Source organism: Haliotis cracherodii, unplaced genomic scaffold (assembly GCF_022045235.1).
Source record: "Haliotis cracherodii isolate W230 unplaced genomic scaffold, xgHalCrac1.p SCAF_4, whole genome shotgun sequence".
NCBI lineage: Eukaryota > Metazoa > Mollusca > Gastropoda > Lepetellida > Haliotidae > Haliotis > Haliotis cracherodii.
The window spans coordinates 26,393,146-26,406,876 of NW_027266297.1; the positions used below are offsets into that span (position 1 = coordinate 26,393,146).

The window sequence follows — 13,731 nt, forward strand, 5'->3', positions numbered from 1 at the left end:
TTGCTCATCCATAACAATTTTGTTTTAGTTACCATTCCAACTTCTAAATGCCACTCAAAGAAGTGTAAAATGCGGGAAGGAATTAAGAACTTTCAGGAGCATGTTAATTACGTAAACGTTGACGTTCACCAGGGCTTGTTGGTTGCAGTGTTTGAGTGTGAACGCTTGGAATTTGGCTTTGAGGGAACTTATTACTTCTGTCGTTTTGACTGTAATCAGATAGAAAATTATCGTGGAGGCATGAGTTTGTACATATGATTTTTGGGGACAAATATGGTTGGGTTTGAAAACAGTAGCATATAATTATGTGCTATTATGGTGCTGACAGTTTAGTTGATATTTGACTGACATTATAATTAAGAAGCAGCGCATGTGTTTGATGGTTGTCAATGCTGATCAGTGTGGGTTGATATTGTTTATAACACTTCTATTGTGACGTTCAGGAGCTCTGATAAAAGTGGGTTTATATTGTTTATAACGCTTCTGTTGTGACATCCAGGAGCTCTGATAAAAGTGGGTTGATATTGTTTATGACGCTTCTGTCGTGACGTCCAGGAGCTCTGATAAAAGTGGGTTAATATTGTTTATAATGCTTCCATTGTGACTTCCTGAAGCTCTGATAACAGTGGGTTGATATTGTTTATAATGCTTCCATTGTGACTTCACGAAGCTCTGATAACAGTGGGTTGATATTGTTTATAACTCCTCTGTTGTGACTTCCAGGAACTCTTTTACTGCCACGGCCTGCGGAAGCTGAGTATCAGTGACAATGAGATCAAGAGTATTCCTCCTGCAATCTCCAGCCTTGCCAGCCTAGAGGAACTGGACTTCAGTAAAAATGGTAAGTCATAGCAAGTCCCCTGCCTGGTTTTAAAGGTTATGGTAAAGGGAAGTTGAGGAAGTAGGACAAGTAGCAGGCTACAGGACTGCTTTGCTGGTTCTACTTTCTTTGAGTTCTCACATGAGGGATTGTAGGTTGACTTGGGGTGTAAATGTCTGTGAAAACCAAATCAGCCGCAGATAAGGAAAACACAGCAGATACTCTTGTCACCACCACCGTGGACAAGTGGATAGAGCTCCAGGAAGCGGAATGTCGATGGTTCGGTCCCCGGCCATGTTATATCCAAAAGATGTTAAAAGATGGTAATTGTTGTTACCCTGCCTGGTGCTTGGCATTGAGGGGATTAAACAAGGACTGGTTAGCATGGAGAGTGGGATCTGCAAGCTAAACTGTGGCATGGTATCTCAGTGGGCTAGCATTATAAAACCAGCATTTGTCCCGGCTTGTACAAACACACATACATGCACACATGCATGCACAATGCAAAATAGGCACAATAATCTTGAAAATGAGCTCCATTTCATCTCACCTCACCTACTATAACTTTGAAATGGTTCTCATATCAACATTGTCTCAGCCTACACAGCATAAGAAAGAATACCAAGTAGGATGATATTGTGATGTGAGGAACACTAAAGGGCATTTTAATTTGTATTCTGGTGAAAAGGCTTCTTAGGCAAAATCGTTTGGTTTTATTAGTTTCCAGGTTACGCTGTTCTTTTAAAAAGACGAAAAATAGATAAATTTGTTTTATTTAGCCGAATGCAAGCTTCTGTGTTCACCAACATTTGTGCACACAATAGGATAAACTGTAAAACAGTAGGTTACACACAGGTTAGATAACACAACACGCTGAGCTAACACTGCACACACGACAACATATTCACATTTTAAAGAACAAAAGAAACAATCCTGTCATTATTTTAAAATTCCAACCTGCCAACCAATTTTTAGCCGAAAAAAGACTAACTCACAAGAAATAATATCTTCCCTTATAAACAATACATGTCACTAATTGAAATGTATTCCATTATCAATCAAGCTCTGGTCATCTTTGGGGTATGCAAAATTTCATGCGAAACACGTGTTCCTCATTTGCCGTTCCCATTTTTCTTGCCATGAGTATACATGTATTAGTGCCTGATCATGGTTCTTTATTATAAGCTTTACGAGGGAACAATATCATCAAAAACTATCAACATTACTTGTTAAAAAGCAAAAATAAACTACAAATCCTGACAAAACACCCACCAGACCATTAAAGAAAATAAGAGATATTCTCATAAACCCCAGGCTTAAATACTGTAATTTCACTACAAAAAAAATCATTAATGAATAATGAGAGATTAATGATTGATTACCACAGAAAAAAAGAAGCTGAACATTGTAATTAATATTGATCCCTAGAACGATGACGAATTGGCAAATTGATTGACATATACTGTCATCATTATCCTGTATGTTGTCCATCTTAATCAGTTAATATCAATGAAATATTCATGAAATAAGTATGTTACACTAGTACCACAACCTTGCAGTAATTAGTGCACCTGCTGGTGACCTGTTGATAACAATCAGAAGGTTAAATGAGCTTGATGGTTCCTGCCCTGGAGACTCATCTCATGAGACCATGTTTTCCATACGACATATTACATATTTTAATAATAATAAATCAAGTGTCCTTTATTTACATGACACACAAACATTGCCTTTGCATGTGAAGATTTAATTATTTTCATGTTGTAATTAAATAATAAGATGCTTCACATATTTAGGATATTCAAGTATTTAATCAGCTACAATATTTAAAAAATGTGATCTGAATGTTTGTCATGCCTAATACAGTATTGGCCCTGACAGAGTTGAGCTTGAGTACCTAGGTGGTGTTGTCCGGATGGCTTGGCCTGTTGAGTTTGCTGAAGCGGTGATGATGGGCGAGGAAGGGATGTTTTCCATTACGGACAGATTTCTTGAATGCTTTGAATAATTCTGGTACAGTTCAAGTGCAATTCTATCAACTGCGTTGTGTGTTTTTAATTGTTCACTTCAGTTTTTTTAGAGAAACTGACATAAGAAAGCGATGTAATTGAGATTTGAAAAACTGAAATTGTGGAGGAATCATTATTTCATTGTCAGAGAAACTCTCGTTTTCTTTTTTTCTTTTTTTTAACTTTTGAGACACTTACTGAAATGATATATATGTACAAGAAAGTTTGACAAAATGTCTCCTTGAATTTTTTGTTCCCCCAAAGTTTCTTTTTGTCATTTCTTGAGATGTTCAAATTAACCATCTCAATTTCTCCATATTAATCTTTATTAAACAGGTGTGTGTAGTTATCACAAAAAACGTTCCAACTGTCGCCATCACTCAACTTTTCCTGTGCACAGCGTCTTGTACTAAGAACCAGTCAAAGTTTCCCAAATCCTAAAAGTGGGTCTAAGTCAGGGGCGTGTACAACGGTGGAAAACATGGCTCCACTGACAGGGTGTCGTGGATGTGGCGACATTTACGTCCGAACATGATGACTCGCACTTCACTTTGATCTTTGCGGAGTGGGGTGCGGTTGTATTGACTTTGTGCACAGCAGTTATTGACAGTAGATGGCGCTGTAGAATGGTGTAGATGCTGGTGAATCGTCTCAATCTTAGGCTGCCATTTTATAATGAGCCAGACTTTTTGTCTGATTGCTTTCATGGGGTTGACATTTTGAGATACTATGGAAGGTCAAGTTGTTTTGTAAGCCCTAATCACTTAAGTATCGAACATGGTTTAGTTATTGATGAGTTAATGTAAGGGCATTACTTGGGACCTCACAAGAGTCTGATGAACACTCAAACGCTTTTAAAGCAGATGAAACACTCAAAGAATGTAAGGATTTTTTTCAACTTTCACAGAAAATTAAGATGTGAAAGATGGAACTCAACCCAGTACTAGAATTTGTACTTTACTAAAAAAGTGTAATATCAAATATTACATTTGTTACATTTGACCACTTTTTAATTGACATTTTTGTAGGGGCTGTTGATCTGCAAGATAAAAATTGTGGTTTGACAATGGGGAGCATTTTTAAACCCTACACAAGTCAAGTAATTCTACACTGCTGTGTGTTCTGTAAAGAAATCTATGATATTCACAAATAAGGACTGTTGTGTAAAATTCCAGGGTTTGTGCGATCTGTTTTTAAGGATTACTCACAGATTGGTGTAGGAGTTGATCAGGAAATACTTCTTGGACTCGGGTACTTAATATAGCAAATACGGTACATCCTTAAATTGAGAATTATTGCTGTGCTAAAATATCTTGGACAGATTGCTTTAATGATGACCTTGGTGTATTGATTTTTTTTAATTCCATAAATTGTTGTCATCATTAAGTGTCTGAAACAAAGCTGATATGAAGTTTTGTAACTCACTCACTTCTTAAATTAAGGAATAAACCATAGTCTTCTATATGTCTTGTGTTCAAAGGGTAACAGTTTGAAAACAAGGAGACGTTATATCATAATCAGTGTGTACTTCTTTTCTGGAATCTTTTTATATGCTTTTCTAAAAATATTGAATTTCGAAGCCAATGTTGATGTTTCAGCACATTCTCTGTATGTCTAACTTAATTTCCTAATTTGTTTCTCATCTTATCAAAAGGGAAACTCTTTCAATAATCTACTTTGGCAATCTGGCAACAAACACAAGATGAAAAGTACATTAAGAAACCTGCACTAAAAAAGATATGTAGATATGATCTAAAATGATCTAAAATGATCTCAAATTGTTCAACCAAATTGTACACCTCTGACATTTGTCAAAATATATTTATATTCTTATTAAGATATATATGATTACAAGAATCATCTCCAGGAATAATAAACATGTTGATTAATCCACAGTATCAATTTGTTTGTAGCCTGGTCATGTTGGCACAGTGCCAGTGATGTTTATTTAAACCCCTGGGTTGTGAAATTCAAATCAATAATGTTCTTCGCAGTCTAGAGCTTAGGATGTCAGAGATAAGATGCACATTTCCACGACTCAGCGTTCTTTTCGATCATAAGGTGGTGGATATAAGTGCAGATTAGATGTTGATATCTTTATTGCGTTTTGATTTGAGAGCGTTGTGAGGGATTGTTGGACTAATGGTTGGATAATAAATCACCATTTTATGGTTATTAATCTAAATGAGTTTTATTCACATGTGGTATTAGAAGCTATATAGTTTTTGATAGATTGGTAAGCAATGGAATACGGTGTGTGAGCAACAGCTTAAGAACTTCAGATGTCTTACTGATAAAGTAACCTCATAAGTGAACTGGGGGCACAGGTTGCTCAGTCTGATAAGCCGCTGTGCAGAGTTGTGTACCTTTGGCACACCGGAAACCTATGATCATGGGTTCAAATCTCATTTCTAGGTTTGTCAGCACCATACCCATGCTTGTGGGTTTCACCAAAGTGGTAAATGTCTGAGACCTGCATTACTTTGGGTTTTCTTCCAGTACCAAGCTGATTAAAATACTGATTGAAATACCGGTACTGTTCAACTCACTTACTGATAGTAATGACAAGGACATTGAAAGACAGTATGTTAACACTTATATCACCTGTTATATATTTCCTCGTTGATGGGGCCAGAGCAATTAAATTCCTTGTTTTACACAAAAGCTTACCCTTCATATTGCCAAAGTACAAAAAAATCAATTAAGAAAACAAAATGTCTGAAAACATTTTTCTGTTTCTGTATCTTATTATGACATTATAGGCTCGTTTCAACCTAGCTGATGATATGTTTTTGCTCTCTGCCTCTTTTTGTATAATACAGTCTTTAAAACAAGGTAGTACGATTGTCCTGGCCTAAAATTAGAAGTGTGTAATTGAATATGGATAAGCTGAAATCCTAAGGAAAGACTGATCAAGGATATAACATGACTTTGTAGACTTTGGGTGTGTGGTTGTGTCTGATGCATTAGGCCCTTCGTCTACATGATTTCTTTGTTCTTGCAGGTATCATTGACGTCCCTGACAACATCAAAGCATGCAAGTACCTGAGATCTATAGAGGCCAGTGTCAACCCCCTTGGAAAGTAAGTGTAGTTGTCATGCAGAGTTGTGTCCCTTTGTGCAGAGTTGTGCCCCTTTGTAGTAGAATCTGATGATCAAGGGTTCGAATCCCAGATTCAATCTGATGAGATTCTTTGTTTGTTAGCACCATCCACAACAGTTGTGAACATCTTATATCTACCTCACTTTTGGTTTTTATCCCACATTAAACTCACCTACCATGATATAATTTAAGTCGCACTCAACCCAACTCAGCGTCTCTCTAAACTATTTCCATTCTCCACAGGCTGAAAATATGATTTTTGATGTAAAGTAAATGTTTGCTGCAAATTTATTTTCATCAATACTACACTATGTTGTTGACTGCGCAGGTTGAAGATTTATAACTGCAAACAATTCTGAGTCAAATGATGTAACACATGAACCAGATATGCAAATGGAAAAAACCAATTGAAAAATGTAAAACCAAACAAAAGTAGGACTAATTATACTATGCCTCAGAGTAGCAGGTTGAGTGGACTGTGTAACCCGGGCAACAGAGAAGTAAACTCTTCTGGATCAACCTGCCCTTCATGTCACGTGAACTTTACACTGAGTAAATGGAACAGATTTCCTACCACCCTGCAATCTCACAGATAGTGTCGATTTCTGTGGCCACATACAGATACGTCGGCTGCAGCTATGCATGTGTTTTGTGCAGCAGTTGCCGTCTGCATGGTGGCCCTGTGCTTCAAATAAGAAGGGCAATGAAAAATGGACTAGGATAAATATTTGTGGCTAAGGTTCTTTTGAAAATCATTTCTGGCAAGGATTGTTATTGATAGTCATTTTGTTGATGTGATGTGAAAATATTGATTATGGGGTAGGGCTAAAAATACATCTGATGGTGAGAACTATTATGTTCACATTAATTGATGCGGGTGTATTCAATCAAAACTCTCAATATGAATTTATTATTTGGTAAAAGTGAATATGCAGTGCATCTTTTTCATACTGATTGTAGATTTACTTATCAATTAAATGGGAAAAAAATGGGGTAATGGATACCATTTGAATTTATGTCGGCCATCTTCAATTTCAAGTCATGGAAATGAGTTCATCAACTTTGACATTCATCACCAAAGTCAAGGAAATTCGTGTAAATAGAACTAAAGCTTTTTGTAAATATACTTTTCCTCGAGGCCTTCGTAGAAATCTTATAAACCTTGACATTTTTTACGAAAAAAAAGAGCTGTTGAAAAAGATTGTAGAAAATTAGGGTCCTTGGGAAGTGCAAGTTCGTTACTGTTACCATACATTATAGCTCTTGCTTGAGGTCCATCTCTTGGTTTATGGGCCCATTAGAACTCGAGTGAATCATCGAAATGAGAAATAATGCTCCGAGCTGATCATAGTCATACGACAGTCCCAACACAGGAGGAAATTATTTGAAATCTTGATCATAAATATTGTCCTGGAGCGCTCCTGATTTGATTATTAACAAAACGGGTTCAGTTGGTGTAATGGTGAAATCATTTCAGTTTAATGCTGGTTTGGGATTTGTTCTAAATGTGTTTTTAGTTTATAGGATTAATCGCACTGTTTGAGTCACTTAGTGAGTAGCAAGTTCGGAAGAAGATATTTCAGCATATGTTGCTATTGATGTGATTGTCATGTGATGAAGCATGACGGGATCACATGACCTTGCCACCCCTTTGGCTCTAATACCTTTCGCTCTGTCTCTTTTGAAGTTTGGTATTTATGTCTCCTTGTGTTGGTTGACCTTTGTGATGAAGGTGACTGGTGTTAAGTGAATACGACAGTTATATCGCATTGACTCGTGTCTTTGTGGTAAAATGAACTTCCTTCGATCAGTTCAAGAATGAAATAGTTATGCTTGGAATACATTTTCTGTCTTGTGTGAGGGAGTGAGTTAACATCTAATGTCACATCGGCTATATTTCAGCCATATTGTGATGAGGTAACAAATATATTTTAGATTGCATAATCTGTCTTGAGGATGTAGATCTTCTGAGGACATTTTTGTACTTACGTGTTAAGATCAGTTGATAAGTAAAGATGTACATGGTTTTATATGTTTCTTCATTGCTTTTAGAGTCATCGATGGGACAGTTATATTTTTAATGTCCATGTCTCAGTTTGACATCACTATTGTTTGGTTATTTAGGTGATTTGCATTCACACAAGATGCGATGAAAGAGAACTTGTGATTGTAGGTAGCTTATATTATATCAATAGTGAAGCTAAATGAATAGTTATCTTATTGAAATAGAATTAGGCAAGATAAATATAACTGTAGTTTTATAGAGCTAAGCAGGTCGAGTTGTTCATAGTTGAGCTAAGCATATTGAGTTAATAGTTTAGCTAAGCAGATCAAGTTCGCAGTTTAGCTTAGCAGATTAATTGTCCATAGTTTAATTAAGTAGGTTGATTTGTTCATTATGAATTGAGCTAAGCATATCAAGTTCATAGTTTAGCTTTGAAGATCAATTGTTATTAGTTTCATTAAACAGGTTGTGTTCATAATTGAGCAAAGCAAATTGAGTTCATAGTTTAGCTTAGCCGATCAATTTTATCTTAGTTTAATTCAGCAGGTTGAGTGGTTCAAAGTTGAGCTAAGCAGATCTAGTTCATAGTTTAGATTAGCAGAGTGCTCATACCAGACCATTGTGCAGATAGGGAATCTGACAGGACATCAAATGATAATTCGAGTTAAAGGTCTAAATAAATGAGGTTCTCCTGGAGATGCAAAACACCAAATGCACTGACTTTGATTTTATTATGTGGGTTTATGTGGTTTATGTGAATTCCTTGAAGTCAGTAAACCAACACACCTATGCCAATAGAGCGTTTGTTCACCACTTTTGATACCTGTCAACTCACAAAGAAATAGTTTTGAAGGATCAGAGGTACGCATGCACACAACTGCACCTATTGTGTAACAGCAGTCCCCCAGGGTTTAGCTTCAATTCAATCAGTGCTGTTAAGAAACCCGTACACTCATTTCATGGCAGTTCTTTTTTAGACTTGACATTGCAACCTTTACAAACACTCAACCCACCAAACACACGACTGTGTGGCAGCCATTTGTATTTTCTGACAGTATCCACTTTCAAAGAAAAACTCTGCCAATATTTGAAAAGAGATTTACCTTTAGAAACAAAAGACAAGCCAAGGTGTATTTCCTGAGTTTAAGCCTAAATCCTACCTGTCATGTTAACATATTTGGAACAGGAAGTTTGAGTGAAGGCAGGTTTGTGGGGCTCCTTCCATGTTGTTGTTTACAGGGAAGATAACAGCATATGTTGTTGTGCTTGCTTGACGGACTCCAGTGATTCTGCATGTTAGGTGTTGACAATGCTGTTGGTTCATGTAATGTAGAGAGGTGTGCCTCTGTTTACTAGGGGATGACAATAAGTCTTTTGTGTTTGACGTCTCACTGGTCAGGAGGAATGATTATTTGAAAGATGAGGTTCAGTAGTGGCTTTGTAGCTTCAAACTGTTTACATCTTCAAGGTGGAAACAGCAGATGAAGTTTTCAAGCCTGTTTATGTTAGACACCTATAACCTTAAGTCCTGGCAACCCTTGATAGTCAGAAGGGTCGCTATATGGTCTCTGATTTTAGACTGTTGGTCAGTAGATGTTGTTTGCAGCTATTAAAAACAATGTTTAATGCAGAAGAAGTTTCCAATCCTGTTTATGATAGACACCAATAACAGTGATACCTTGTCAATTCGAAGTCCTGGCGACCTCAATGGTCAGACCATCAGTTTAAGATCAGGTCTCTTATTTTCGATTGTAGGTCAGTGAATGTTATTTGGAGCTTAACAGGTTAGGGGTTGTGGGGTTGTTAAAGCGTTGTTCGCTCATCACGCCAAAGACCCGGGTTTGATTCCCCACATGGGTACAATGTGTGAAGCCCATTTCTGGTGTCCCCCGACCTTATATTGATGATATATTGCTAAAAGCGACAAAAAAAAATACACGCTCACTAGAAACAATTCAAGCAGATTCAGACTCAATTCAGACTCCAATTATGGTGAATGTTTCACTTGAAGTACTGGGGATCCTTGATGATCTGCAGTATGGGGCATGGTCACCTTAAGCATTTGATGTCTGATTTATGACAGAAGATGTCAATTTGGAGCTGTTTAGAACTTCAAGGTAGAAACCAATTAAAGTAGAAGGTTTCAAGCCTTTTCATGTTGGACACCAATAACAGTGAAAGCTCATTAATAGGAAGTCAAGAACATCATCACATATTTGTCAGTTAGAAGTGTCTGTTGTTTGAGACAAACAGATTGCCAATATCTCCCACAGTCAATTGGATTCTGTCAGGACAATCAAGAAAATTGTCTTGAACGATATTTGTTGAGTTTGCGATTTACTGTACAATTTGTCTGTAAGTTTATGGCCATGCAGTGTAGAATAGGCTCCCCCTGTGAGACAGGATTCTTTTCAAGTTTTCATTTTTTGCCTATTGTATCAGCTTTTCTACTGATCTGTACTTAAAAGAATTTTGAAAATTCAAGCATCTCTTGTGATCCAATTTTGATTGTACAGATTTCATTATGCTGTTTACATGTTTAAAATAACCAGAATCTTCAACAATATGGTAATAAAACCGTTGTGAAAGATAACAGATAGGCCTTATGTGATTAATCGTTTCACAATTTTCCCCTGAATCATGATTCAGGCAGGAGGCACGTCTGCCCACCTTCCTTGACTTGTAAGATGATACTTGCCTATAAACTGCTTGTATAGTTAATGTCATCCCACAGTGTGTGTTCAGACAGGATAACGTTAGAGATAATTTCCATAACAATGGCTGTTGAAGGAGGTGTACAAAGACAGTTTTCATGACATAGAATCCTTTTAAATATGCACCGATGGGAAGTGTTATATGTCAAGAAGTTGTTTAGCCTGCAGTGATGGGACACTTGTTTTCATTATGTACAAGATTTTAAAAAAGAAGTTCAGTATCCCAGAATTGTGCCAAGTATAATATTGATATAAGACATTCCAGAGGTAGTGTTTGGGGGGTCCAAGGGACAAAAGATGCAGAGTTGCTTCCCTTGGATACCAGGATCTGCTGGTTGTAGGTTGAAATCTACTGATCCAAGGTTCAAGTCAATTGTGACCATTGGCCTGGTAGGATCATACCATATTTTGTTTTTTTAGCCATTTCTTTCCTCTCTCATCAATCTGACTTATGTTGTGATATGACTGCACTACTGTTACGGGGGTTATATTCCTAGTCACTGACTGACTCACCTGGGAAGGGGTCATGGATGCCCAAGTCGTCAAGTGCCACAATGTGCTGTGCAAGGTTGCATCCCTTAGTGAGTTATTGAATCCTATGATTTTGGGTTTGAATCCCGTGTTCACCCTGATTATTCTTCGTGGTCTGTCAGCTCCATACCTGTGCTTGAAGGTTTCATGAAAGTGGTAAAAATCAAAGACATCATCACTGTAAGCTGTCTTCCCACACTAAGCTGATAGGCCATGTTATTTTTACTGAAATAATGTTTTAAGAAAAATAAACTTCACTCATGAACTCATGAATGAATGAATGAATGAATGAATGAACCAACGATGAACAGGATGGGATATTGGGTAGATTTGAGAAATGTTTATCAGAAGTAGTAGTACCCATTCATAAGTCATAATGAATCAAGTATTCACCCCCTAGATTTGAGGTTTTCAGCACCTTTGAAGTTTGACTCCCGTTTTGAATGGCTATGCAGCTGATATAAGAAGGCAGCATTTGGTGTGCACATGTTCACTTAAACAGAGAACAGGTCTGTGGCACGTGGGGATAGTGGGGAGGTTGTCATGTTATTGAATTCGATAATGAAAGGTGGCATTGTAGACATACTTTACTGATGTTTGATCGCACTGTGAAAACTGCATCAACAGTTTCTTTAAACTCTTCAAGTAGGGAATCTAATGTATCACTTGTGAATGCATTTCCTCACTAACATGCTATTAATAAAAATGTATTATCAAATAGTTTTCTAAAGTCCTTTAAAACACAAACTGATGACTGAAGTTCTTTACAACACAAAATGATGGCTGAAGCCGTTTGTACCACAAATAATAATTTCCATATATGTGTGTTTGAAAATATGTGTTTCAATGGAAGCTATTCAGAAATGAATATGTATTGAGGACCTGTTTCATTAATAACCAAGTCATTTAGACGCCATAGGCCAGTAGGTGTTGATTGTTTACGAAATGCACTGTACAACGTCACAGTATCTTGAACACGTAATCATGGCATGAGGAGAGGGCCATCTTTAACACTGAAACACATTTACTGAGAAGGCCACTTGTATTTCAGTACCCGGTAAACGTAAAAACATTGAGACTGATCACTTGAAGCATTTTTGCTGGTTACTGTTGCAGTCTCTGTTCAGTCCTTGAACCATATCATATTTCAATGATTTCCCCCTAGCCCAGCCCTCACTGTATTGATATAGAACTAAATGAAGCAAGTTTGGTTTTCCACCAGACTCTTTCATTACTGGGGGCTCCTTTTCAATTTAAGTGGAATCGGCTTTTTCAACATATATGTTTTCAGAGACTAAGCTAGTCTAGTAACTGTTGAAGCACCATTTTTCAAGAATTCAACACTAAATATAGTATGTTGAAGTGGCATTTTAGAAGGGTTTGTATCTCGGAAGAGAGGGTTGACGTACATATCTCGACTTTCTTGGGCGACTATGCTTGTCGTAAGAGGCAACTAGCGGGATCGGGTGGTTAGGCTCGCTGACTTGGTTGCTGCATGTCATTGATCCCTATTGTGTGGATCGATGCTCAAGATGTCAATCACTGGATTGTCTGGTCCAGCCTTGATTATTTTCAGACCGCCGTCATATAGCTGGAATTTTGCTGAGTGTGGTGTTAAACAACAAACAAACAAACAATCAGCTTCTTTTTTCTTTCAGTGCAACATTTCTGTAACGATGCTTGTACCAAAATGTAACATTCTTGCTTGATAAAGTACTAACATCTCTACTGGAACATCAGATTTAAGAATGAAGAAATAGAAATTCACCCATCAACTCCGTCTTCAGTTTTATTGTACGTCCCCATGAAAAAAATGTCAGGACCTCATTAATTTGGTCTCCTCAGTTTCAGTCAAAGTGGTGATGATTAAACTTAAATGTGCCACGCCTTGATGATGACCAATGTCTGTGATAGGAGGTGACGTGTGTTGCTGCATCTTGCATGAGGACACCCCATAAGAATACCAGTCATCAATTACTCATTAAGATTGCGAGTTCATCTAAGTAGGACGCAAGTTTGGGTTTTCTTCCACATTAGCTTGTCTTGCACTTACATGACTGAGTTAGTGATCAAAGCAGTGCTAAATACAGTGATGAGCTGAAATTGGGTTTTACATCCCGTTCAAGATTTCGCACTTATATAGCCACACGCATGTGCACATGCTGGTGCTTCAATGCATGTAGCATGCATGTTCTAGCCTGGACTTCACTGAGTAAGTAAAGCTTATATTATAAGAGATTGTAAATGCCTTCAAGCATTTATACGTTCTTGTGAGGAAGACATCATAGAATTAAGAATCAGAACAAGGAGAAAGCTATTAATCTGTGTATATGTGTTCAGGATGTAAGTACAAATACTTGGGATGTCACAAAGATGTCTTTGAGGTAAGGCTGAAATAGAGAGCTTTGTGTCCTTGGAAGTGTTTTTATATTGACTGAAGAGTCCCTTTAAGAGGCATCGGTCTGTGTGTTGATAATGGGATCTGGTGACAAAAGAAGAAATGTGAATAGAAAACGGAATATGAAACGCTTGAAACCTTTGACAAATGC

The 13,731-nt window shown here is 37.3% G+C and overlaps 1 protein-coding gene across 3 annotated transcripts in view; it reads left to right on the plus strand.

The window, feature by feature from the left end:
- LOC139478542 (leucine-rich repeat-containing protein 7-like) overlaps positions 1-13,731 on the plus strand; it is a 114,032-nt gene that overhangs the window by 71,339 nt on the left and 28,962 nt on the right. For all 3 annotated transcript variants that reach the window (XM_071261038.1, XM_071261039.1, XM_071261040.1), the window contains exons 3-4: positions 724-841; positions 5,834-5,912. In XM_071261038.1, coding sequence (XP_071117139.1) covers positions 724-841; positions 5,834-5,912 — 197 coding nt within the window. The remainder of the gene's footprint in view (positions 1-723; positions 842-5,833; positions 5,913-13,731) is intronic.